We start from the raw sequence: 27,936 nt of genomic DNA on the forward strand, positions 1-27,936 counted from the left end.
AAACAACAAGTACCATTGCAACAATATAATTTAATATTTTTTTTTAACATTTTTTTATGCTCAATCACAGTATACACTAATAAGATATATAATGTGTATGTCAGAGGTCCATCCTAATCTGTTTGGCCCTTTGGTATTTCATTATCAAGAATAAGTAAGTCCATTTATTATTTATATACTTAGGCTAAGATTAATATTATATATATAATTTATTCAAATTTACTCAAATGAGTAAAAAAAATATTTAAATAGTGAATATATTTTTAACTAAATTACAAACACTACACAGAAACAAAATTATAATAACTATAATTTGTTCAAATCACAAATTAAAACAAACGAACAAAAGGCCAGAAATATTTCATAAACTAATAATTCTACTATTTAGCTATTATTTACTAATAGTACATGTAAGTATATAGTATATTTAAGTAAATATCGGATAACAGCCATACTACTTAGTATTCCAATTGATATGATATATACTATATCAGTGAGATCATTCACAGGCATATCTATAAAGATCTTATAGTTACAATCTATCACAATATAGATCCCCATTATGCGGGGATTATACTCTCCAATGATTACATCGTCATTGTCCAATTCAGTAAATAATTCGCAAAAGCTCCTTTAGGTGAAAAATTCTCCACCGAGTCTAGACCTGAACTCATCTCATAAATTTTTCTTGCTTTATATGTCTATTTCTAACGTACCGTATTATTATCTTATATGTTTTTAGAACTGTAATGAATGCTATGAAATATTCTTATGTTTTTCTATTAACTTTAAAACGAAAAAATTGCAAAGCCATGAAAATCACAGAAAAAACTGATTCTTGCGTTAATTAAAATAACTTAAAATGTCGATAACTGTGACATTACAGTAACAGTTGATAAATTCGAATAGGAACTAGTTATAAAATAGTTATTATACAAAAATAACAGCTATGTGTTAATGAATTAACTATTTCATATAACTAGTTATTTGATTTAAATTATTTTGTTTAATTCCATTAAGATTAGTATGTGTGTGACTGCCATCACTCAAAGATAGATTACCACGAATACTACCAGAAGTTCCACAATCATCCATATTATTCATCAAGCTCTGATTGCCAATCTATTTATACACATTTTGCGACACGTGTTTCACCTCTAAACGATGCATCTTAAGGCAAGTTATTAGACAGCTGCTTGATGTAACATCTTGATGTTAACTATTCGACACCCAATTTACTTCTGGTAATAATACTGAATATCAATTTTCAAGTGTTGGCAGTCACACACATACTAATATTAACGGAATTAGACTAAATAATTCTAATCAACCAATGACATAGACTTCTGCACAATAACATAAGATAGCTAGTTCAGTAAAATATTCCGTATAATTCATCCTATTTAGATAATTCTAAAGAAGAAAATTTGAAAAAATATATTTTCTTTAAAAATATAAGTATAATGTCAAGTACCCAGTACATAGTAAATGTTTTCACAAAATCTAGTAACGTATTGATCCGCATAAGCACCCATAGTTGATAATATAATTATATATCTAGTATGCACAGTTATGCTAAAAAAAAAAAAAAAACAAATCCATTACTAGCTATAAAAACCTAACCTACTAACCCAACTAACTAACCTACTAAACTTTATTTTAAAAAATTCAGAATGTCAATGGCCTCAATGGTCGCGTACTGCGCGGTTTCAGAGATGTTTCCTCCCACGAACACTCAGGTTGTGGAATGAACTCCCTGCCGAGGTTTTCCCAAGAGACTACAGCATGGGGTTCTTCAAAAGGGGGGTAAAGAGGTTTCTTCAGGGTCGGCAACGCACGCGTATTACCTCTGGTATTGCAGGTGTTCATAGGCTACGGTACCCACTTACCATCAGGTGGGCCGTATGCTTGTTTGTCACCTGTGGTATAAAAAAAAAAATGTCAATCTACATTCTTCTTCCGTTTTCATCAATATATATGCAACATATATTATGTACATGTATGTCGATGAAATTATGATTTATATATATATTATGAATGTTTCATAGTAAATTGATAATGTGAGTGTGCTAATGATTAAATGAAAAAGGTACTGATAAAAGCCAAATGCAAATTGTAAACATAAGACAGACGAAATAACAATTTTAGTCACGACTCATTTTTAAAATGGACTAATAGTTAAGAACTGTAGTATCTCTTAAAACGAATATCGCATTTCTGTTGGCATTAATTAATTTGCAATTGTATATAAAGCAAATTATGGCATATCAGTAATTACTTTTAAATGATAAAACAGTTCTATACTTAGATACGAGCAGTAAACAAAAAGTGACCATTTTATCTATAACAATTACTTCTGTATACAATTTAACATAATAGCAGATTAGATTTAAAAATTTATAATATAGAATCAAAACTATAATACTTAGCAGGAGATCACTACATCATTTTTTTATTATGGGAGGTGTGAGAGTCAGGAGGCGACTTGAAGGTGCAAGGTTGATTTTGTTACGCGTTGGAGTGCGTGATGAGGCATACGCCGAGTTGATAACAGCTGTAGAGGACTCGGCAAGCGCTGTGTGCTATTTAGGAGTCGTCTACTTGAAGGTGTACAGGAGGTCGGAGTTAGTGAAGTGGTGGGCATTGTTGACGTGCGCGATGAGACGCGCGTCAAGTAGGTGGCGGCCATAGACTACGGCATCGCGCTCGTCACGCGCCAATCCACAGTGCTGCAGCCAGCGCACTAGGCACGCGCCGCGGAACGCGTTTCGATATGTTCGCATACGCCATCTGCCGACAACGAGCAAAAGGTTCATATATTTTATCTTTGTCTTTTGTACCAATTTCTCAATTAAAAAATAACAAAACTATAACAGTCATGTTAAAATTACCTGGTGTCTTTCGCGATGGCTTCCTTGCATCTGTCTAAATGATGCGTTATGAATTGTTCACAAACATGTTTTGTTTCGAAACTTAGATCCTCTATTGGAGGAAGTACCACGGTGTCTGCACCATGCCTGAAATATTTTAAATGTGAAATAAGTCTTATCATTATATTCACAGAAGATTATTCATAACAATTCGCAAGTTTATGACAATTAAAAAACATGCTGTAGATAAACATTATGGATTACATGTATGTTACTCATAGTATGTAGCAAAAAATTAAAAAAAAAATTAATTGAACAAAATTAAATTTTTATGTGCATTTTATTTTAAATGTTCTAGTAGGTATAGTGTATGAATACCTGTCTGTATTTACTAATTTATAAAACAGAAAAATATAAGAATCCATAAAAATATCTGCCTTCTAAATTTTGAAATTATATATTCCTACACCTTTTTCTGCAAAAATATTATTGGGATTTAGAAATATTGTCTATTTACCATTTCTTCCTGAAATAATGTACAGTGGGTATTAATATTTCATCAGGGTCAAGTCCAAACAGTATAAACAAGACAAGCGCTTGTCCATAGTTAGTAGCAATATCCAAAAATTCAATTTCAATGAATACACCACTTTCGTCCTTTAGCATCATCCGCCAGGTCGTATAAGTTATTCCCTGAAATGTTTTATTTACTTATTAAGATGAAAAGAGATATGATAATTATACTGTTGTTTCATTACTAGTGCATATTATACAAATTATCATCAAAACTCCAAAAGATATATATAATTAAATATCATCATATCAGTTTGTTACATTATTCAACATAGGCCTCCACAAACTACCACAAAGAACAATCCTAAGTCACCTGCACCTATTGACCTTCTGCATTACACATGAGGTCCTCACTCAATCTATAATTACGATAATTATAAGTACAATGAATATGTGAACCAACATTTGGCAAATGGGAGAAAGGGATTATTAGTAACGAGAACAGCCTCATTGCTAGTAATATATCCTATCAGGTCGATCTTTACGTAGTTACTCCTGGAACTCAACATGTTTAAATTTTATTGAATTTTTTTATTCAACTAGATTGGCAAACAAGCTGACGGCCTACCTGAAGGAAAGTAGTAACCATCGCCTATAGACATAAACAGTATCATGAACATAACAGAGTATATTGTTTTGCACATGATACTCCCCAAGTGTTGCCAGTCTTGAGGACTAAGGTGTTATATTTTTGTACCCTGTAAATTCACTGTCATTTCCCACCCTTCAAACCGAAACACAGCCAAGCGAATACAACTATTTCATGGTAGAAACATGAATGAGACAAAATTATTCAAGCAAATGACTTTTGTACAAAATATCTCTCTGAATTGGTCATAATGAGCTAAATAACCTGATCTCATTTTGACTTATCATTCATCACTAGTGGCCCGTGGTTTACCGTTCTCTGATATCAAAGAAATTAATAATCAACATTGATTTGATGACGAAATATGATTTGACTCACAATGAACATGCTAAGGCTGTATACGATGATGAGTACGGTATGCTTGAGCAGCTGACCGCCACGTCCGCGTGCTTGCTCTGGGGGCAATAACCCCAGGTGTCCGGCGGCGCGTTCCAATTCGCCCAGGTACGAGCACGCCTCCGCTGCCATGCTGCAGCGGTTCCGCTGGGACAGTGGACACGCGCATTCCCTATAATACAGTCCTTTTATTAAAGCTTAATTTACAATAAAAAATTAGTTTTTTTTTTTTCATTTAAGAGTTTCCTCTTGTCGGTGCAACTAATTCATGCATCTTCTTCCAGCCAGCTCTATACCAGGCCATATCCTTGATCTCCCAATACAATATGACTAGACAAGAAACATTAGGTGTCATGTCGTATAAGAAATTAGTTATACGCATAAAAATATTTTGCAATTAAAATTGAAATTAAACAATGTTTGTACATGGGAAATATTTAAGAACAATGTATATGAAGTTTCTTAAGAAGAGCAGTAGAAGGCAAAATTAATAATTTTTAGAAATATTGTACATCTATGTGTGTTCCGGCACCACGCAAAAACTACTGCACCAAATTAGATACGGTCATAGTCACAGTTGTGTTTCTGAAAGCTTAACTTAAAAACTGGATTATGTTTTATTTTAATACGCAATATAAAAATGGTCTATTTCCTTGATTTTCCTAGTCAAAAAATCCACGCGTACGAAGTAATGAGCAAGAAGCTAGTTATTGAATAAAACAATTAAAACTACTTGGGCAACTTTGAATTTAATACTTGCTTCTGCTGCTGCTAGACAACATAATAATATGAATGATTATGATTAAGCATTAGCACATAAGTAAAAGAGCAGTTTACATTGCTATATATAGCCCATTACACTTCTCATATGTTGCCATTTCTTTGAATTAAAATTGTACGCGTTAAGTACTCAGACCGAACCACTACAACGAACGTATCACTATATCACAGATAGGAGAGATAGGTAACATGACGACTCAGCCAGACAAGACAAAAAGTCTAGTGTCGCAAATAAAAATAACACTAGTTGTGATTAAAATCGCAACAAAATAATATTTTTTTTTGCAATGAACAATACTGTAATGATAAATATTACTCACTTTATATCATTACCAATGTCTTCGATGTCATGAGAATTTGTTACAGCATTTTCGCAATTAGGATCATTAGAACAGCAGCCGTTCGCATTTTTGCTAGGCGATGGTGTAGCTGTTATGGTCCCATAACAACCTGCAAACAAATAATTTATGTGATTACACCACATCGTTTTCGGAGTAGCAGAGAGAACAATATGCTAAGTACGAGTATGATATTTATTATTCCGTACCACAACTCAAACACCCTCCTACTACACCATTGCTAATACTCATAATTGAAAAAGTTTTAGTATTTAAAGAACGCATTTTAAAATCATCCCATTTTCCAGTTTAATAATAATTTAATATATTATAATATTATAAAGATTGTTACATTTTTTATTAGTTTCATGAAAAATCATAGTCTAAAACTAAAATAGAGTACATAGATATATTAAATGCAAGTTGTCGATTTATAATACAATAATCCATGCATATCTAATACGAAACAAATATAGGGAAGTAGTTCTAAAAAATTTATGGAAGATGTTTTTTGAATCAAGTAGTTCATCATTATTATTAACGATTTTAAAACATATAATATAGGCTGTGATATAGATTTTTAGTAAGCTACTTATTTTAGAAATAACATTAGTAACAAGTTGGATAGATTATGGATTAATTAGTCTATAATATTTACCTTGGTCGTCTGTTGATGAGAGCATAAAAAAAAAATAAAAACAAGATTAACCATTTATATAGGATTAATAATCTTACCACAAAAGACTTAAAATTGCGATTGATAGGTATTCAATATATGTTTAGTTACCTTACTACAAAAGTGTAGATAACATCTGTTTATGTATAAACAAACGAAGAATGTCTATTAAAAAAGGAATGCAAGTAATACATTTTATTACAATAGTTTATTGACTTTGGCACATAAACTATATTAACTAAATAGTATTTATTTACCTAGAGTTCTGTTAAACACTGTTTAGATAGATAATGTTTTAAATTATTTTTGTGGTAAGATCAAAGTGTTTATTAAACTAGCTACGGGATTGATACTATTTTAATTCCTCTGATTTTAGTATATGTAAACATTAATATAATATAAACCATAAACATTTAATATTGCAGACTAACCAATACTAGAAGAGGTTCTATTGACCTTTGTTCTCAGTGATCCTATTCCTGGGACCCACTTTTACCTAATGTATCTTCTGCTGCGGTGCTGTGTTGGTTAAAATGAAAATGGTCAACTCCGTCTCTAGTTTAATAGAATCAAGTGGTATCCAGGGGGAGATTTAGTAATGGAGACTTCCAAACTATAACTCAAACGTTTCGAATTCCTAATAAACTCATCACGATGAGTCATTTGGCATGACTTTATTTTCACCTGTCATTACTCACTGGTAACCCGTCAGCATATACCGACTGCAAAGAGGGGAAAGGGATTTTAGTAATGCGGACTACCAGTCCCACTGCTAACAATATACCCTGTCAGGTCGAACATCACGTGATCCCCTTAGAAACCATCGTGCTGAATTTCAGGTGTATTCATCATGATGGGTTACTCACCTGCTTTTGTATTCTCACCTATCTACCCTCACTGGTGCCCCGCCAGCGTATACCGTTAGTACAGGCGGGGTTACCATTCCATTATGATCTATTTAAAAATAAACGGATTACGAAAGCGCGTCACTAGAGTAATAATACATTTCACTAGATAAAATTTTATATAGTTATTTTTTGATATATATTTACCATTGATAGAAACAGATTGCGTATGTGATGTCGGCTCAATATTCTCTACGAGACTAGTGGACTCGTCCGGTGGACTTGAACCTGATATTTCCGCGGAAAGGGAAGCAAAATGAGCGCTGCGTCGACGAAACCGTATGTACACCATCAAACAGCCAATGGTCACTAAAATAGTAATTAAAAACGCTTTAAATTTGTAAATTAGGTATTTCAAATACACATAACAGCAGTACAAAATATCAAATACTAGCGAACCGCCCGAATACACGAGATTTTTTAAAATTAAAATACAATTTATCCATTACAAACGAAAAATAAAAATTATCCTTTTTATAACATTAAATGGCAAACAAGCTGACAGCCCACCTGATGGAAAGTGGCAACCGTTGTCTATATGTAGACATGAACTATTACCACTTAGAAAATAGTACCATTTAGAAAACACAAAACAGTTATTTTTATATACATAAAGGACTATACATAGCACCATATGGCTTTATTTATCAGTCAACCGTAAAAAAATACAGAAAATATAATTGACGGTGCAACGTAAGCAAATGTGGAATATTCTACTTCTTATCTTACTAATATAATAATATTTGAAACTAGACGACGTCGACATGGGAGATATTTAAGAAAAATTAATATAAGGGGTCTTAATAAGACCAATAAATACCAACACAATATCTTTTTATTCAGAAATTTCTAGGTGGTAGAGCCACGCTGTAATACCATATGGTATTGCAGCATGAATGGGCCGGCTCGACCGGGGAAGTACCACACCCTCACAGAATACCGACGCTAAGTGGCCGCACTTTTAGTGCGACCACATTCCGTATGGTGAGTGAGGGAGTCCGGAGGCCCATCCTATACCCATCCCCTTCCTTATCCTAAAATCCTCCCCCAACTCCGTCCCCCCATTTTTCAATACCATGGCAGTGGAATTTAAAAAAAATAACGTACCCCAGGGAGGTACCAGCAGCCATGTTGCTGGAGAATCCTCCCTCGAGCAACCACGCTCGGGCTGCCCTGCGTATTCTGGGGGGGCAAAATTCCGCTCTATGGGACCAAGGGCAAACAGAGCAAGACTTCTGCGGCATCCCCTTTGCTCAATGTGAGCCTCTGTAATATTAGGGGAATTCATTCAAACCTGAACGCTGTCCACCACCACCTAGAAACGGCGCGGCCGGCATTGCTCTTCCTCACGGAGACACAGATATCCCCTCCTAACGAAACATCATACCTGACCTACCCGGGGTATAAGCTTGAACATTGTTTTGTTTCGCGTGCCGGTGTATGTGCGTATGTCAGAGAGGATATCTGCTGTCGACGCCTTGGGACTCTTGAAGGTACGGACCTGTCCATTCTATGGCTGCGCGTAGATTGCAATGACCATCCTCGCATCTATGCGTGCCTATACAGGTCCCACAGCGGTAATACTGAAACCGACCAACTAATTGAGCACGTCCAAATGGCTACAGATTCCCTGCTTGAGCAGATTCCTTCCGCTGAAGTCGTGATTGTTGGCGACTTTAATGCCCACCATGCCGAATGGCTTGGTTCGCGTACAACCGACTATGCGGGAAGATCTGTTCATGACTTTGCTTTGGCTTATGGTCTGACACAGCTTGTTTCCTCGCCTACGCGAATCCCTGATGTGTTGGACCATTCACCTTCACTGCTGGACCTTCTGCTGACCACCCACCCAGACAACTATGTGATCTCCGTCGAAGCCCCGCTTGGATCGTCGGATCACTGTTTGGTGCGGAGCGAAGTGCCTCTTACGAGTCCGACTCCACCTCGTTCTACGGGTAGACGTCGCATTTGGCACTACAGGTCGGCAGATTGGGATGAGATGCGGATTTTTTTCGCATCTTACCCATGGAGGCAGGTTTGCTTCACACTGGATGATCCCGACGCCATTGCCGATTCCATTGCTGATGTGGTGCTTCAGGGAATGGAATTATTTATTCCTAACTCTGTGGTGCCCGTCGGCGGGAAATCCCAGCCCTGGTATGGAGCCTCCTGTAGAACAGCATCTCGTCTGAAACAGGAGTGCTTCCTAACCTGGGCTAAAGGTGTGGCGTCGCGAGATCCTAACACCAGTGCTCTTAAAAAGAAGTATAACTCTGCCTCTAGGTCTTTCAAAAGAGTTATAGCCACAGCGAAGTCAGAGCATATTAGTAGAATTGGCAAGAGACTGGCTAGTTTGCCCTCTGGGACTCGAGCTTTCTGGTCTCTTGCCAAAGCTGCACAAGGGAATTTCTGTAAGTCATCTTTTCCACCTTTGCGCAGGGAGGATGACTCGTTGGCCCAGAACGCTAAAGAAAAGGCCGATCTTCTTGGATCCATCTTTGCGTCAAACTCGACATTGGATGACGGGGAGAAATCACCACCGACCATCACGTGTTGTAGGAGCTCTATGCCTGACATTAAATTCACGCATAGCTCAGTGCGTAGAGCACTTTTCTCCCTCGAAATCCATAAGTCGAGTGGGCCTGATGGTATTCCTCCAATTGTGCTTAGGACGTGCGCACCAGAGTTGGCTCCGGTTCTTACGCGTCTTTTTCGGCTTAGCTACTCATCGGGCATAGTCCCAAAGTTTTGGAAGACTGCTCTGGTGCATCCGATCCCTAAAAAGGGAGATCGCTCAGATCCAGCTAACTATAGGCCCATAGCTATCACTTCCTTATTCTCGAAGGTTATGGAATCCATCATTAACCGTCAACTGCTCCGGTACCTAGAAGAGCACCGGCTGATCTGTGATCGCCAGTATGGCTTTCGACAGGGACGTTCGGCCGGTGATCTTTTAGCTTACTTAACACACCGATGGGCAGTGGCAATCGAGAGTAAGGGAGAGGCCTTAGCAGTTAGTCTGGATATTGCGAAGGCCTTTGATCGGGTGTGGCATAGAGCGCTGCTTTCAAAGCTACCTTCATTTGGGTTGCCTGCGAGACTGTGCATTTGGGTCGCCAGTTTTCTCAAGGAACGTAGCATTAAGGTCGTAGTCGACGGTGCATGCTCTGATTTAAAACCTTTGAATGCTGGTGTCCCGCAAGGCTGTGTACTATCTCCGACTCTGTTTCTTCTGCATATCAATGATATGTTACAGATAAGTAATATTCATTGCTATGCGGACGACAGTACAGGAGATACATTATATACCGGTCATGCAAAGATCTCGCGGGCACATACCGATGAGTGCCGGAATAGACTTGTGTCTGAAATCGAAACTTCACTCCATCAAGTTTCGATCTGGGGTGAACAAAATCTTGTCCAATTTAACCCCAAAAAGACACAAGTCTGCGCGTTTACCGCAAAAAAGACGCCGTTTGTCGTATCTCCTCACTTTCAGGGCACTTCCCTTGATAAAAAGTCAAGTCTAGGAATTCTGGGCGTTGATATATCTTGCGACGTCCAGTTTTGCGGTCATTTGGAGGAGAAGGCTAAGATAGCTTCCAAAAAATTAGGAGTGCTCAATAGGGTGAGACGATATTTCATGCCAGAACACCGCCTGAAATTATATAAAGCCCAAGTCAGGCCGCATATGGAATACTGTTCTCACCTGTGGGCAGGAGCGCCACAGTACCAACTCCTTCCGTTAGACCGCATTCAAAGTCGGGCGGCTCGAATTATCGATAGTCAACGCCTTACTGTCCGACTTGACCCATTGAAACTGCGCAGAGATGTTGCGTCTCTGTGCATCTTCTACCGAATTTATCATGGGGAGTGTTCTGAGGAATTGTTCGGATTGATACCTGCTGCTGATTTTCACCACCGTACAACCCGCCACAAACTAAAGTTTCATCCCAATCATCTGGACGAGTGGCGGTCTTCCACCGTGCGTTTTTCAAGGCACTTTCTTCCACGCACAACCATTCTTTGGAATCAACTTCCAGCAGCAGTATTTCCGAACCGATACGACAACATAACCTTCAAGAAAAGAGTATATTCCTTTTTAAAAGGCCGGCAGCACACCTGCAATGCCGCTGGTGTTGTGGGTGATCATGGGCGGCGGTAGTCACTTACCATCAGGTGAGCCGCATGCTCGTTTGCCCCCTGTGTTGTAAAAAAAAAAAAAAAAAAATTTTGTCTGTCTGTCGATCTGTATGTATGGTTGTTCCAGCGTTACACAAAAACTACTGTACTAAATTGGATGCGGTTTTCGCAGTTGTGTGCCAGAAGATCTAACTTAAAATCTGGCGTATGTTATATCTTGTTATTTCATCTAAGTAATCTAATTATTTGGTTTTTCTACTTATTATACTGATTATGCGGTTTGTAACAATTAAATAAATAATTATCTATCTTAATACCTGTGAGACAGAAAACAAGTAGACATAATCGTATTGCATCGGTAGCCTTGGAGTCAAAGCTGCCCTTGGTGAGGAGCAGCGCGGCGAGCATAACTCCAGGCGCGCCCCATGCCACGAAGCCCAACACTGGCCACAGCGTCACCACGAAGCATGGCCCTCGGCTCTGACGTAAGACAATATTTTATTAGCTTTTACCGGCGATTTTATCCGTGTAATCAGAATAAAAAATAATCTATATTCTTCTCTAGTGACGATAATATATGTATACCAAATTTTATGACCACTAGTTAAAACACCAAAAGGTAAATTGACTCAGATTTGTGTGATATCCGTGAGGATTTATAACTAAATTGGCTAAACTAAGAATTGAACCTTTACGGTATGGCTTTATTTATAAAAAACAAATCTATCTGCGGCAAGGTCGATGTCAGCAAAGCGTGACGAAACGTGACTTATCAAGAAAAATAGAGGCATGTTGCGGTTGGGTAGTTGTCATAGCTCATGATCACACATTGGTTATCTAGAATTATAAACACTACTTAGCCTACCTGACTTTTATGATCTCACAAGTGGACCGGCAGTGTTTTACCTCCTATAGAGTCTATTTTCATACTGAGATTCCAACTGTCCTATCTTTCAAGTAGAAGCAGTAAAAATTTAATTAAAGCCGATTGAGCGATCAGAACATCGTCACTTGGGATTTTTACATTTCAAGATTCTTGTCAACATGTTATAATGAATATGATAGTAAATATGAGTTTGCTTATTTGTTATGTCTTGGCGTCTTAATAGTTTAATCATCGTCACGAGATTTGGCTTACGAGTAGTATTTGCGATGAGAATAAAATAGAATATCTAATTGTAGTCACTCATCATATTACATTACTTATTTTTCTAGAACTTATTTTTCTCACAGTTTTATAGGACTGCAATAATTATTTTACGAACATTAATCAAAAAATTTTTCAAGTAAAAAATATCTAACCTCTAACATTAGTAGTCCTATGGAAAGCATTGAAGTCCATAACAAACATGAGTACATGCTGAAGATACGTAGAGATTCTTGCATCGTAGAATACCATGTTGGCTTATAGTTGGGAAGTGGTCCACCCCATATGACACTGATTGCTAATAATATCTGAAAAAATAATTATTAGTATAATAATAATGTTATAATTTCACCAACGGGAGGGAGGCAACTGTGTGTGCATGTCTGCATGCAAAGCTGGGATAAAGACTAGCAACGCAAGAGGAGTACCATGAGTACAGGGTATTCTGTAATGTCCAAGATACTGTGTATGTCTATAGATGACAATTACCAGGTTGTCTGTCACTTTATTATTCTAAGTTATATTAAAAAAGTATGTTTGTAAGTAGTATTAATGAAGTGTAATATGCGAAAATGCTTATAATTAAGTTTATTTGAATAAAAATATTTTCTTTAACATAACGTGAAACATACCAAAGTCAGACTTTGTACAAAAGTTGCTTGCTTGGACACCTCTGTCCCATTCGTGTTTCTACCTTGAAGCAGTAATGTTTGCATGACTGTGTTTCGGTTTGAAAGGTGAGATATGGCAGTGAATTTAAAGAGTACAGAGAAATAATACCTGAGTCCTCAGAAATGGCAACGCTTGGGGGGTATCATGGGTGAAACAGTATACTCTGTTATGTCCATGGTACTGCTCATGTCTAAAGGCCACGGTTACCACTATCCATCAGGTGAGACGTCAACTTGTTTGCCATTCTAAGTTGTATAACAAAAAATATATTCTCAAGTTTGTAAGTTACCTGAGATGTGATTAAACATAAAGTCAATCGATGAGGCATCCGTTTGTATTTCTTTGTGACTGAAAAAACAAACATAACCCAAACAGCAGCAATTAATGCCACTATGGATAAATCGAATCCAAATTTCTTTAGTTGAACTGCATAGTCCTTATTTATTGAAATCACTTGGGCGGACATAAACATCATTGGGGCTGATAAGAAAGTACATATCACCATAGAGGAAGCCATCTGCAATAATAATAAAAAATCATGTTTATATTACAAGTATTTTATTAGCACAAATTTTAAAAAGTTATACTATGTAACTTAAATTGAACAATAGTCTTGTTCAGCTCATAATTCATGCTACAACTCTTGTTACCGCTTATCGCAATACATGAGTTTTTATGTATGTATGATGTATAAATATCCATGGGCGATCGAAAGACTCCATCTATACAATCTATTGAAGTCTACTACCTTCTGCACGATATGTATGAAGCTGTCAACTCGGTTAGCTGTGCACCTATTTCGCTAAAGTGAAAGTTGTAATTGAATAGAAATATTAATAAAAACGAAGAGGTTTTTAAGATTTGTGTGTTGGTCAGAGCACAAGTAAGGTGAAAAAACAAAAGATAAGTACAGAATATGACTATTTCAAATAATATATACATAAAATATAAAAAAAACTGCCAGATAATCTCATTGAAAATCTAGCAGAAAATTGAATAAGTCTCATGCAAACAAGCAATTTATATTATCATGAAGACAATTTTATTTTGTTTAGAAATTAATAAAAAATGTTCTACAAATATTCAATTGCTAGACATTTAATAATGAGAAAACACTTTATAAGTTACATAAACTTAAAAACTAATAAAATCATAATTCTCATTTATTAATAAGAAAGTACTAACCAAGTCCATTTCCAGTTGATATAGATTGGAGAAGACAAATACTGCAGGTGCTGTAGGTATAGTACCATATAAGAAAGCATATGTGGACAATGACAATGTTTCCGAATCATTTGCTCCCGCACTGAATATACTAACACTTTCTCTCATCATTACAGGAAGTATTATTCTGAAATCCATAAATATCAATTATAATAAACAATACAGGTCAAAATCATTAGGTTTCTTTTAAAGGTGTGGATGTGAAATGTTAGTATTTTAACTTATGTGTAATATTTTGACCAGTAATGTTAGTAACAGACATGTAAGTTAGAGTTACAGCTGGAACATTCTCTTAAAGTATGCTAATGGTTTTTATTTCACCATGTTCAGTGTTATTACACTGAAAAAAAAAACAATACTTACAGCTTAACTGCAATCAAGACACAAGGCAACACTAGTGCTGGTCCTCTTAACCGATGAATTTGTCCTACCATATGTAGACCCAATAAGAAGAGAGCAGAAGCTGAGAAAGCCTGTCCAAATACCTAAAATGCAAGAATGCACAAAGGAGGCTTAATTTTGAAGATATTTCTAACAATAAAATTTCAGTATACTATTACAGAAAATATTTATATTAGGGGCTAGTAAAAATTAATGTTAAGGTTAAGTTACTTTTTACTTAGTAAAAAAATTGTAAAATTATAATTTGCATTTTAGGATAGTGTATAGTCTGAAGGAAATTATTACTATTTTTAACATTAGTAATGATCATACTAACCTCCAGTAAGCCTTCAATATAAATAGACAATTTATGTTTGAATATAATGTTTCCAATTATTCCCAAAACTGTCATTACTAATACAGGGTTATATGCAATCCCCCTGATAATTTGTTTAAGTAATTTCAATTTACATACATCACTCTTACTTTCAGTATCATTAGCAAGAGCCTGCACTCTCTCTCTCTGTTTGTTGATCTCCATCAAAACAAAAGCAACTGGGTTAAGAATTGCAAGTGATATTGGTGCCATCAGGTACAGATATAATGCATATTCTGGATGGGAATTTGCATAAATTGCATTGACTGAAAATAAAATTATATTATTTACACTGTATAGTTATTATATTTACAATCTATTTTTGTATAATTTATGGACTCATATTATTATTGGTAAGGTTAAAAAAAATGTATACAAGAGTGCCAACAATTGTATTCACTTCTGTACAGATGAAAAATAGTAGCTATGTTTTTTTTTTATTTTTATTGTTTTAATCCCTCCATTTTTTTAAATTATTTGACCACTAAATAAAATGTTTATGAAAGTAATGGTTATGTTATAAAAAATGTACTAAACATAAAAAACATAAACAATGTAAAATTACAATCATATAAAGGATCTCCTGGTCATCTCCCATATAGGTCCCATACTAATTTTGTTTTTAATGAAGTTTATATAACAAAAACTTTGTTATGAATGATCTGATTTTTTTATAATCACTGACAATTTACTTTTAGTACATTGATACTTTTAATTTTATAGCTAGTAATATAATTTCAATATGATGACATGATAATGTTAGTACTGTAAGATTTATAATATTAGTATAATAGAAGACTTTTGTTACACTTACTTATTGGGTATCCCAAAGCAAAATCATTGCTTTGTGTACAAAAGATGGCAAATATTCCAGCTCGTCCCAGATGTAGTGGCTTCGATACTAGTAATGTAACAATTATAACAGCAAAGAATATTATTGCTTTTGCTATTAATATTGCTAGTAAGAAAGTCCAATTTACAGTAGTGAAATCCAAGCGTGCCAAGGATAAAAATATGAGTGATGGTAATGCAAATGTGCCAACGAATGTGGCAATACCCTTAGATTCAGTAGATGAAACCACATCAAAACGACCTGCTATATACCTAAAAAAACAAATATGCCTAAATTATCAATACTGTATTGAATATGTATATAGACAACTATTACTATTTTCAAACAGAGGGCCAGTCAACTTATTTGCCATTTCAGGTTGTATAAAAAAGTGTTATTATTGTCCATATTATTTATAATTTAGAAATTATCGCATGTAAAATCAATGAAATTTTAGTAGTGTTAAGCGGAATTGCTTATAAATTAAGTGCTGTCACTGGATTTTTTTTATAAAAATAATATTTAAAATAGTATACGGTTTATACAAATCTGTTATATTTAAGCACTTACCCACACAATATAATAGTAAAGCACTGAAAGAGAGCCGGATATAAATTATCTGCCGTGGCATTACCGAGCTGATTTACTTGGTCCATAATTAAAGATAGTCTGAATTTGTAATAAAATGTTTGTTTTGCTACAAATTACATTTTTACACTAGCGAAAATTAACTTTTTATAATGATTGGAAGCTATTTACTATAAATATAGAGTACAACATTAGTCATAAAGGATAGTAATACTTTATTATTAATTATAGTAATTTTTATTTTTTTTTATATTTTAATCATTAAATAAATACATTAATAAATAGGAAAAATGTTTGATTATGTTTTCAAAGAATATTGATTACATTGACAAAAAGAATGACAGTTAGAATACGTATAAAGAAAATAAAAATAAAAGCTTTCACAACATTATCACTGTGGATTGACAGAATCCAGAATAACATCAATCAACTAATGACACAGGAACTTGACATTCGATTTTAGATTAAGAAATGTTTTTAGGACACAACCATTTCTTTTTTTTAAAGGTGATGGATGTGGAGTTTTGTAGGAGACCAATAATGTTTTTTTTTTATATTTTATTACGTACAATGTTACAGAGAATATTTTAGTGTCAAGACAAAAGTATTATTTTTCTAATTAATTGATCTGTAGGCCATGTACTACCTCTTTCTTACAAATAGCAACCCTTTATTATCGTTTTCGTAAACGATCAAACCTAAGAATAAGGAATTACAGAAGAAAGATAAAATAAAAGTTATAAATCATGTGGCTGCTTCCTTTCTTCTTATGCAACTAAAAGGAGAACGAAAGATACATCATCAGTTGCTATTTTTCTCAATTCATAGGAGACTAGCGTATAGAAAATGTTTGATATATCAATTATTTGTCAACGACAAATTTTACTTTACTAGATTATATATTCGACACAGTTTATGTGGTAAGTATGCAAGCACGTTGTATCTGAATTTGGTAGGATTATACGGCCGTATAACAATTTTTATACAATAGTCTACTATGAATTGAGAAAAATAGCAACTGATGGTGTATCTTTCGTCATCTTTTTACTAATTATATTTGTATAAGAAGAAAAGAGGTATATAATATATATAATATTAGTACATTTTTCATCATTCTATGTAATCCCTTGTTTTTAGGCTTACCTATACATTAATTTTAATAATAAATAGTTCCTTTTAATATATGTTTTAAGGCTCTGGATATTAGCCTTTGGAGCATCTATTAACTAGTATATTAACAGTATTGCTACTTCATCTGAACTATTATGCAAATGACGTAGCCAAAATCAATACTGATATATTTTATATAGCAACATCAGAGTTAAGGCATATCCGTTTCCGCCCTTTCGGCGGCCATTATCGAGTTGTTCGTTCACCGGTTCTGTGAAGGGGTCTCAAGTGAATGAAAAATCTAAATAATTTTCAAATTCTCTCTTTTTAGAGAGGTGTGTATACTTTTTAACGAATTTCAAATTTAAACAAAGCAATGTCGATTATCTTTGTACTTAGTATTTCTTTTGTTCTAGATACTTATTCAAGCGTTACAACCACGTAAGTTCCTATAGGAACTAGAAAGGAAAAGATGCAGTACAACGGCTTCCATAATCAACATCCCATGTTAGTATCAATTTGATCATAGTTATATTTACTTAACAATTATACATATTACGTTTAGTATATATCTAATTAATAGTTCCAGTTGCTATCCATTTAGAAATGTTCGCGGCCTTCACCGCCGCCATTTTGTGAAATCTATTTCACTCAGCTGATGAGATTGTCTTTACCACTAGCTTTTTTACTTTCTTCAACCAACTTGGACGTATTTACTTGTCTTGGATTGAATTATAATCATAACTAACCATTTGATAATTATTTAGGAAAGGTCATATGAATGCAAATAATAATTTAATTAGTTCCACTTATCGCAATGTAGGTAACGATCGATCAGCTGCGCAGAGTCGCATGTACCTACCTTCCTTGATGGCTAAGTCCATTTATTTGTCCTCTTTCTCGTTATCTATTTAATCAAAGTAAATGTAGGTTTTTAAGAAATTCAAAATCAGACTTTATGGTAATTGGACCTATCTACCTACTATTATAATAATTTTGATTTTGTCTGAGTCCAAAGGATAGAATATTTATCTTATTTGTCATATCTTAAAAAATATATTCTAAAAATTTAAATACATGCTTGAGTTATTATTTATAATTTTTTTTTATTTTACCTTACAGTTACTGACTGAAATACAGTGGATTTCGGATATAACTACGATAGAGGCACTCCTGTAATTTCGTCGTTATATCCGGAAGTCGTTGCAGGCAAAGGCGTCTAGGAACCATACTTATTTAAAAGTTTACTAAACGCAGTTGCTACTCAGAATATACACTGTAACTGAACTGTAAATTTGTTTCTGAAATATACATTTACCTATCAAATCATTGTCATCATCACCTATCCAATCATATACATTTACTGTCCACTGCTGAACATAGGCCTCTCGCAAAAAGGGTAGATTCTGCCAATAGTTGTCATGCTTGGCAGGTGGATTGGCAACCGCAGTTAGGCTTTGGTGATGTTTTAAAAAAGACTGCTACCCTTTCGTAAGTTCCTCTAGTCACCTCTACTGACACCCACAGGACAGGAAGGGGTGATCCATTCCATGTTAGGACAATGCTGCAATATTTTTAGCACCCAACTAATACAAACTATAAACAAAAGCTAAAGATCACAACAATTGTTAACCATCTGTCTATATGTAAACAAAAGATAAGAAAGCTCTTTATGTCTCTGATTACTATATATTACTAATTCTACTATTTATTTTAATAAATACTGTACTCATCTTAATAATACTAACTGTATTAACCATTATATACAGTTAATCTATTTTTGAATAAAATTTAGCAGGTTAAAGAATCTTACTTTCTAACCTATTGTAAAGGAATGAATATGATTAAATAGATTTCTTTTCAATAATCAGCAATATATTTGTAAGGTTGTTTGGAAATTCATGTTTAGACTTCAAAATATAAAAGCTATTGTTTAAAAGGAAAAGAAAAAAAGGAATCAGGGGTTTAATAGTCCCATCTTCTAGCAATATACCTTATTAGGTAGACCTGCGTTTCCTCCTCCACGCGATTCCCCTGTATAACATTGTGGAGAATGGACTATTTTACCTGCATCCCAACTTATCGGTCTTGTTTCTTGTCAGTCTATACAGGTGGGGTTACCATTTCATCTTTTTTCATTAAAAAAAATAATTCTGTGTTTATTTTTTAAATGATGTCTTAAGCCGTTCTTAGTTTTTTGTAATAACATGGAACCTTTAGGAAATTTGCAAAAGAATTAAAGATTGTGTCCCGCAAAAACTCCACATATGACAAAAACCAGTTATTTTGCTCTAACAACTACTCCACTGATTTTGATAATATTTCTATGGGACTAATCTGTAAGTATATCCCTTCAGATAAAAAAAATTCGAAATCAGTTTAGAACTGACAGAGTTATGAAATAACAAATGTATTAAAAAAAGGTATACAAATGAAGAGTATCATTTGTATTATTGAAGTTGGTTGTGTTTACTTTTTTTTTTTTGTAGTAATCAGGATATTTGTGAACGAATGTGCAAACTGCACATTCGTACTGCACTAGTATTTAATTGAATGGAAGGCCTAATATTGGATTTATTAACACTTTTTTGCACTATTTATAAAAATAATAAATACAGTACATTTTTAATGAGAAGTGATGCCAAAGGTTGTCTTATCGTTAAATGAAAAATTAAATCAGATTTACAGCTGTTTTGTTTGTTTTAATTTATACCATTTTTTTTTAATGGGTGATAATGAAATTGTATCCCCGCCTGCGCTATCGGTATACGCTGACGTGGTACTAGTTAGAGGTGATAGGTGGAAATGAAAGCAGTACAGTTGTCCCATCGTGATAAATTCCACTAGAATTAATCACGATGGTTTCCAGGGGAAACCACGTGGAGGTCGAACTGATAGGGAGGGCAATGGGTCAGTTAGAACCTGTTACTACAATCCCTTTCTCCCCACAACTTATACCATTGAAACTGAAATTAATGTTCAATATTTTTTTTTTTGTAGAGATTAAAAGTCATTAATTGAGTTTTACGAAACTTATGGAAAAGGATTCTTCTTCAGTCTTGTTGCCTTTTCCAAATAGCAATAAGGTTATTTATTCAATTAATTTATAAAACGAGGTTGCGGTTCCCATTACTACCCTACTAGAAAATCGCCATGCGGATCTTTTTGAAACCCAATAGTGATTATTTTTAGTAGAATTTGTCACAATGGACTAACTGACCTGCATTAATTCATCCTGTGGTATTATCCCTCACTGGTGCTAGGATATACCAATAGTACAAGTAGGGTTACCTTTCCATAAAAAAAAAAACTTATTGTATATAATTCTTACTCAAAGTTTTATAAATAAAACACATTCATTTATTTATTGGACTTTGAATAAGAATTTTATCATGACTTATGTTACTCATATATTGAAAAGGTACAAAATGAATATATTATCATCATTAGGACTAAATATATAGTATTGTTAAAAAATTATTCCACATTTTCAGACAAAATAATGAAAATTTTATATTAGTGTACTATGTGTATGTAAATACACAATAAACCTTTTCATTTACTGACTTCATAGTAGTTGAGAGTATATTTTTTTTTTTATAGATTCAGACCTCGAACAGACCGGAATGAACAATTTGGTAAGGTATTTCTTAATGGGCTTCATGATTTTGGGGGACCAAAAAATTTCGGTCCTAGAAATAATATTGGAAATAAAAACAATTTTCGGCCCAGAATGGATTTTAATGGAGTAAGAAATGATTTCAATAACCAGCGGAATGATAATGGCAACCCAAATGATTTTGGGGGGCCAAAAGAATTCAGGCCTAGAAACAACTTTAATAATCATTCACAAAAAAAGAATGATAATGATGGTGATAAACAACAAAGAGGAGGAGGTGCCATCCAATATTTTAATGCGAAGAATGATTTTGGGGGACCAAAACAACAAAATTTTCATAATAACAAAAATAACTTTGGAGGAAAAACTTTTAATAATCAGAATGGACAGCAAGGAAACAATGCCCAGCAAAACTTTGCTCCGAAAAAACAGTTCAATAATAATGAAAGACAACAGTCAGCCGATTTCAAGGGACGTAAGTTACAGAGTCAGAAAGCCAAGCACCCTGGAGATAGTTTGGTAAAACCAATATGGGATTTGTCAAATCTTGAACCAATCCAAAAAGATTTCTATAAACCACATCCTAATGTTGAAGCTCGTTCCGATGAAGAAGTACAGTTATTCCGTGCTACTAAAGAAATTACTGTCAGCGGTAATAATATTCCTCGCCCCAATCAAATGTTTGATGAAGGTAATTTCCCTGATCACATTATGAATACTATCAAAGAACAGGGTTGGTCAGAGCCTACAGGTATTCAGGCCCAAGGATGGCCAATAGCGTTGTCTGGTCGAGATATGGTTGGGATTGCTTCTACAGGATCTGGCAAAACACTTGCATACATGCTTCCAGCTGCTGTTCATATTATGCACCAACAACGTATCCAAAGAGGTGATGGCCCAGTTGCTCTCATCCTTGCCCCAACTAGAGAACTGGCTCAGCAGATACAATCGGTGGCACAGGCATACAGTGCTCGTGGATGTATCCGGAATACATGTTTGTTTGGAGGCTCCCCTAAAGCTCCTCAGGCCAGGGACTTGGAGCGTGGTGTAGAAATAGTAATTGCGACACCAGGACGTTTAATTGATTTCTTGGAACGTGGTACCACAAACTTACGCCGCTGTACATATTTAGTGTTAGATGAAGCTGACAGAATGCTGGATATGGGATTTGAACCACAGATTCGTAAGATTATTGAACAGATACGTCCAGATCGACAGGTTTTGATGTGGTCTGCCACTTGGCCAAAAGAGATTCAGGCATTAGCTGAAGATTTTCTCAATGATTATGTTAAGGTTAACATTGGTTCATTAAACTTGTCTGCTAACAACAATATTAAACAAATAGTTGAAGTTTGTGAAGAACATGAAAAAGAAATGAAGCTTACTAATTTACTGAAGGAGATATCTTCAGAACGTGACAATAAAGTAATTGTTTTTGTGGAAACAAAAAAGAAGGTTAATATTAAAATATTTTTCATTAAAATTTTCTCAGTATGTTTGAATATATTTACATAAAAAAATATACAAAAACATTAATAATGTAAGAGGATAAATTAATAACTACTTGATATGGCTTTATAGGTGGACGATATCGCTAGAGCTGTACGTCGTAATGGTCATAAGGCTTTGGCTATTCATGGAGATAAGTCGCAACCCGAGCGGGATGCGGTATTAACCGAGTTTAGAAATGGAGCCACCACTATTTTAATTGCTACAGATGTGGCTGCACGTGGCCTCGACGTTGAGGATGTAAAATTTGTTGTCAATTTTGATTACCCCAATTCTTCAGAAGATTATATCCATAGGATTGGTGAGTATAAATCCTTTCCAAAATATATAAATTATTTGATTTTATAAGAATCAAATTAACTTCATACCTTTCTATTTACCTTGTTAGGTCGTACTGGCCGATGCCAACAGTCGGGTACAGCATACACATTCTTCACCAGTGGAGATTCTCGTCAGTCACGTGCACTTGTTGCTGTGTTACGTGAAACGGGTCAAAATCCACCAAGTAGACTGAATGAGATGGCAAGAAATAACAACAACAATACTGGTATGTCTTGTTTTTAATTTTGATTGAAAACTTTCTATAGTTACTTTATATATACATATAAATATAATATGTTAATTCTTCTGAAGCAGTAAATTTTCGTTAATGTATTAATGTTTGTTATATATATGTATATATAACCAACACACTTTAAAAACCATAGAATACTAATACATTATGTAATATACATAAATGTCAAAGGTTATAAAGAGGTATGGTCCACTCTATAAAAAAATTTGATGAATTAATTTTTTTTGTTTATTCCAACTTACATAGGCAATGGGTCACCGGACACAGCTAGCATAACAATAAGGTTTATTCTAATTAATGTTCGTACTAACAGGTCGTAACCGCTGGCAACAACGTAAGGAGAATAATAGTGGCTCAAGCTCACCACGTCAGCAAAACAACAACAACCAGTGGAATAACAAAATGGCTGCAACAGTCAATGAGGACAATAATCAGAACATTTATCAAAACCGCAACGTAAACCAGCAACCACCGCGATTTTCAAATCAGAATCAAATAAATCATCAGGGTTTCAGACAAAATAATTATCAGAAACCTGTACCTTTCCCCAGTCCCAATGTATTTGAGTCAATGGGCAATTATCAAGGTGGTTACAACAATGGATTTCAAAATGGATACAATAACCAGAATGGTTATAACCAGCGTCCCTACAATAGTAAGAGCTTCAGTATTTTTTATATTATAACAATAATAGCTGGCTTACTTGGATTTATTAACATTGTCTGCTATTAAATAAGTATCTCAATCAAATGTAATTGTACACAAAGTTTAACTTACATAACAATATTTAATTTAGATTTTTCTTTAATATGTCTGCTTCATATTTTTCACATATTGTTTAATTGTCCTTTGAATATGGAAGGAATATATAAGGTCTTAAGAGACCTTGCTTTTCCTTAATTTTTTTTTAAATTAATTTCACCAATTATCACACCGAAATTAATGTGAGATCAACTTATCAATTGGGAAAAAATATTAAAGTCTATATTAGACAATGATGACCAGTAAGGTAGTCATAAAATATATGAGAATTAAAAACCTATTTTTTTTTTAATAACTTTGAATTGTTTGTTTAGTTTTCCATAACTTATTTGTTTAGATTCCCGTAATGGTGCCCAACAGTACCGTAATAATAACTCCAGTAACAAGTCTGGTGGTTCGGGCTCATCTTATGGCTCTCCTCCTCCACACTTTGCTACTCCTCAACATTACACACCGATGCATACTCATCAGGAAATGCTTGGTCAGTACAATTTTCGTAATATCTTTTTTATTCATTGATGTAGATTATATATAATTAGATTCCGAATGTGATCTCATATTATTGAAATGAACTAAAATGAAAGAGAAATTTCGTGATATCCTGTTTATTTTTATAGACTATGATTACCACTTAAATGGTACTAATGAAGTGGGCTGTCAGCTTATTTCCAATGCTACCATTCCAAAAAAAAAGCTTACATAATACAATTATTTTACTTTGAATTATTGAACGTCAGGCGGCAAATTCTACGGCGGCGGTGTTGGCGGTGGCGGACCTTGTGGCTACCAGGCGGGAATGGGCGCTAGTGTGCCGTACGCACACATGGCGCCTGGCCCACTGCTATACGCGGCGCCCGTGCAGCAGTAATTTCAACTGTGGTGATACCTTCCGTACGATTCAAAATTGGCCTCGTTCAATGTCGTAACGGCTATAACATGGTTTTTAATCATACATTTTTTTCTCTGTATCTCAAAACGAAGTTATGTTTTAATTTCCATTTTTCGAAAATGCCCTATTTTCGATGTTGTTATGAATAAAAATATTAGTGGTTATTGTTCATCAACGAGATATGTATTGAGGCATCTTTTTAACCCCTTTTTTTTAGAATATTTCATTGTAGATCTGAATGAAGACTTCAAAATAAATTTATCATTAGTGATGTAATCATACTAACGAAATATAATTTTATTTCGCAAAATTTGACTTTGCGTCATCAATGAATCCTGGTGGGAATTGTTTAATGCGAAAAAAAAATATGAAAGCTCTTCAGATCCATTTGAATTAACAAGTGTAATAAGTGTGTTAGTTTTATAAGGCGATGTATTCTTTGTTGGATCAATTTCGCTTCTATATACTCCATACATTATAAAGTTTATAAAAATATAATGTATTAGTATTACAGTACAGTAAAACCAAGTATTACTGTTAGAAATATATTGATACAGACGGAATGACCAATATAGAATACATTATTACAATAATATACTGGTGGAACAGATAACTTCAACAGTTCTGCCCTTTAGCTTTTAATCATTATATTTGTTAGAATAGTTGGTGTGGGTACCCTCTTGTGTAATCCAGGGTGCCTTTCGTTTTTTTTTAAATGTCTGTATGATGTACGAAATGCACGAAACATGTAGAAGATGAGTGAAATTATATGGGGAGGGTTTTTTAAAAACAAATGTTATTTGACATATTTTATATAAATTATTTTTATTGTTAATGATTGATCTTATCCAGTGAAAGAGTGGGACAATTTAGAGTTAGAAAAAAATTATTAATACTTAAACATGTTGAATTAAAAATGCTTCTTGGTATATATGCATCATAATAACAATCTGTATTGCCAGATAAAATTGTGAATATTTTTCTTATGTAAAGTGATGTCAATGACATTTCAAGTCACTGATTTCGAGGTTATTTTTTTATTAAAAATTAGATCTTGATATACTTGAATATTTATGTCTAGGAATATTAGTCTGCGTCAATTGGACTTGGACAACAGTTGTACTTTAACATATTCAAACTTATTTACCATACTCAAAAATGTAGAAGATTGTAAATAACATGCATTTATCTTAGGTCGATTAGTATTTTGAATGCGATGAATATAATCGAACAGTGTTTACTTTGTTGCTTAGCAAAATAAGGTAATACTTCATATTGTGTTTTTCGATTATTTTTTTATATGATGTGGTTTCAGATACTTGAACGATTTTCTTTGTACGTAAACGGGTTCTAAAGGCTAAGGCTAGGAATGAATAGGTACAAATTATATCTACTTAAACACAATGTGTTATCTAGAATCCCGTTACTGTCCAAAGATTTGGAAAAATCTGTGATATTTCATTACTGTAACCTGTCGTTGCGTTGGTCAATTGTTGATACATAAGAACACTTCCTGCGGAATGTGTTTACTAGACAAAAATATATTTTTTGACTATTTGAAGGAATTTCTTGGATGTTTGTGACTACAAAAGTTCGCAAGTCATTCACAGATATAATATAATGATATGATAGATGTAAGATTTAATAATTTATTGTTATTCAATTTAGTTTTCAGTTAACTGATAGGTGACGAAATTGAACCAGTTCAAAGGGACGTAAACGTTATTATCTATATAAGTAACCCGTTCAAGTGGTACATCTCGAAGATATTACGATGTATAGTTAAAACGGGGATCGAACCGATATAAGGGGTGAAACAACGTGTCTGTGAATCTCGTGTTTATATCTTATTAGAATGCGGGATTTGCTTTATTTGTGTACATTATAAAAGAAAGACTGCCGTTAAAGGAGATGTGTATATGTGCATAAGTTCATCTTAAAGATGATTTCCTATGTACTAGCCTGTGTGCGGACCTTCGCTGTTTGTTGTGCAGATGGTTAGCGGTCTAAATAGTGTGGTGTGGGCGGTATACGGCGTGCCAGGCTAGGTAGTTGTGTGCGTATTAGATTGGCCAGTGTGTATGGTGTCCTGTCTGGTCGCGGATAGCAGGTAGCTCCTGTATTATTATGTACAAAGTACTGCACCCACCTCTACTAAACAACTGTGATAATAACACTAAGTAGCTTAGCAGGCGATTTATTATACTAGTTACGTCCAAGAGAAGGGATGACATCATATCTGACATATTGTATTGTGATAATATATCAAGGCGTGACCTCCTCGGTCGGTACGTTTTGACTTAAAGTTTTCTCTAAACAAGACTGATTATTTCTTATTGATAAATATTTTATACATGTTCCACTTTTGACTGAATGAATTAAGATGTCTGTATTTATATTGGTAGTATTCTTGTCTCATCGCTGTGTGTTTTCGCAAAAATTAATTATTCACTATGTTGGATATGTGTCAAAACGCCTTTCTATGTGGTCACCAAATTGATGAAGGTCATTTATATTTAATTTATAATTTCTACTTTCCTTTGTGATGGAAAATGTTGTTGACAATTATGTGGCAGCGGCAGTTGAACATTATCTTATAAAGAGTTATAATATATAATTTGTTGTTTATTTGCAAAATTTTATTTATTCAAGCAGTAGGTAACTCATAGGCAATCGTACTTTCGTGCTTTACTATTTAAGAGTTTATTATTTTCAAAAATGAAAAATGGTCGTGAAAAATATACATAGAATTTTAAGTATGTGGCAATGCAGATCTTCATTGATTCTTACTATGAATGACATAGTTTGTATTTATTCAATTTATAACTTAAAATGGAGAGAGAGGCTCCTTATAAAACTGTCCCAAAGGGAAGTCTTCTGAATGTTTCTAAGAAGTGCATTTCTTCTATGTAATACAGTATTAAATTCAGATTAATAAATGGATGTATAATTATTATTTGATCCCTTTTTTTCCTCCTCAACG

At 34.2% G+C, this 27,936-nt stretch overlaps 2 protein-coding genes across 3 annotated transcripts; one reads left to right on the top strand and one right to left on the bottom strand.

Annotated features, from left to right (window-relative positions):
- Positions 1–10: 10 nt before the first annotated feature.
- On the bottom strand, positions 11–16,870 carry LOC113521515 (integral membrane protein GPR155). 2 transcript variants are annotated; one of them, XM_026907054.3, is made up of 15 exons: positions 16,473–16,870; positions 15,885–16,174; positions 15,032–15,336; positions 14,677–14,798; positions 14,275–14,440; positions 13,379–13,606; positions 12,573–12,725; positions 11,588–11,750; positions 7,275–7,436; positions 6,205–6,213; positions 5,529–5,658; positions 4,411–4,600; positions 3,388–3,563; positions 2,892–3,017; positions 11–2,790 (listed from the first exon to the last, which is right to left on the bottom strand). In XM_026907054.3, the coding sequence occupies exons 1-15, from the start codon at positions 16,556–16,558 to the stop codon at positions 2,598–2,600; spliced, it is 2,499 nt and encodes an 832-aa protein (XP_026762855.1). In that variant the 5' UTR covers positions 16,559–16,870; the 3' UTR covers positions 11–2,597. The 2 variants fall into 2 exon arrangements, with proteins under 2 accessions (XP_026762855.1, XP_026762857.1); XM_026907056.3 differs by lacking the exon at positions 6,205–6,213 and having other exon boundaries at positions 16,473–16,869.
- Positions 16,871–17,781: 911 nt separating this feature from the next.
- LOC113521307 (uncharacterized) lies at positions 17,782–27,909 on the top strand. The gene is made up of 8 exons (XM_026906810.3): positions 17,782–17,935; positions 18,017–18,107; positions 21,204–22,674; positions 22,801–23,029; positions 23,117–23,275; positions 23,616–23,957; positions 24,402–24,545; positions 24,802–27,909. The coding sequence occupies exons 2-8, from the start codon at positions 18,073–18,075 to the stop codon at positions 24,930–24,932; spliced, it is 2,511 nt and encodes an 836-aa protein (XP_026762611.1). The 5' UTR covers positions 17,782–17,935; positions 18,017–18,072; the 3' UTR covers positions 24,933–27,909.
- The last annotated feature ends 27 nt before the right edge of the window (positions 27,910–27,936 follow it).

The sequence above is a fragment of the Galleria mellonella genome, unplaced genomic scaffold (genome assembly GCF_026898425.1).
Source record: "Galleria mellonella isolate WM207_F2 unplaced genomic scaffold, CSIRO_AGI_GalMel_v1 utg55, whole genome shotgun sequence".
NCBI lineage: Eukaryota > Metazoa > Arthropoda > Insecta > Lepidoptera > Pyralidae > Galleria > Galleria mellonella.

Excerpts from the sequence above, each read along its gene's own strand:
- LOC113521515 (XM_026907054.3), bottom strand. The coding sequence starts at position 16,558 with ATGGACCAAGTAAATCAGCTCGGTAATGCCACGGCAGATAATTTATAT. Across the intron at positions 12,726-13,378 it reads TATGTTTAATCACATCTCAG|ATATTATTAGCAATCAGTGT; the intron begins GTAACTTACAAA and ends TTATTTTTTCAG. Across the intron at positions 11,751-12,572 it reads TAGGACTACTAATGTTAGAG|AGCCGAGGGCCATGCTTCGT; the intron begins GTTAGATATTTT and ends GTCTTACGTCAG.
- LOC113521307 (XM_026906810.3), top strand. The coding sequence starts at position 18,073 with ATGCAGTACAACGGCTTCCATAATCAACATCCCAT. Across the intron at positions 18,108-21,203 it reads TTCCATAATCAACATCCCAT|ATTCAGACCTCGAACAGACC; the intron begins GTTAGTATCAAT and ends TTTTTTTTATAG. Across the intron at positions 22,675-22,800 it reads TTGTGGAAACAAAAAAGAAG|GTGGACGATATCGCTAGAGC; the intron begins GTTAATATTAAA and ends ATGGCTTTATAG.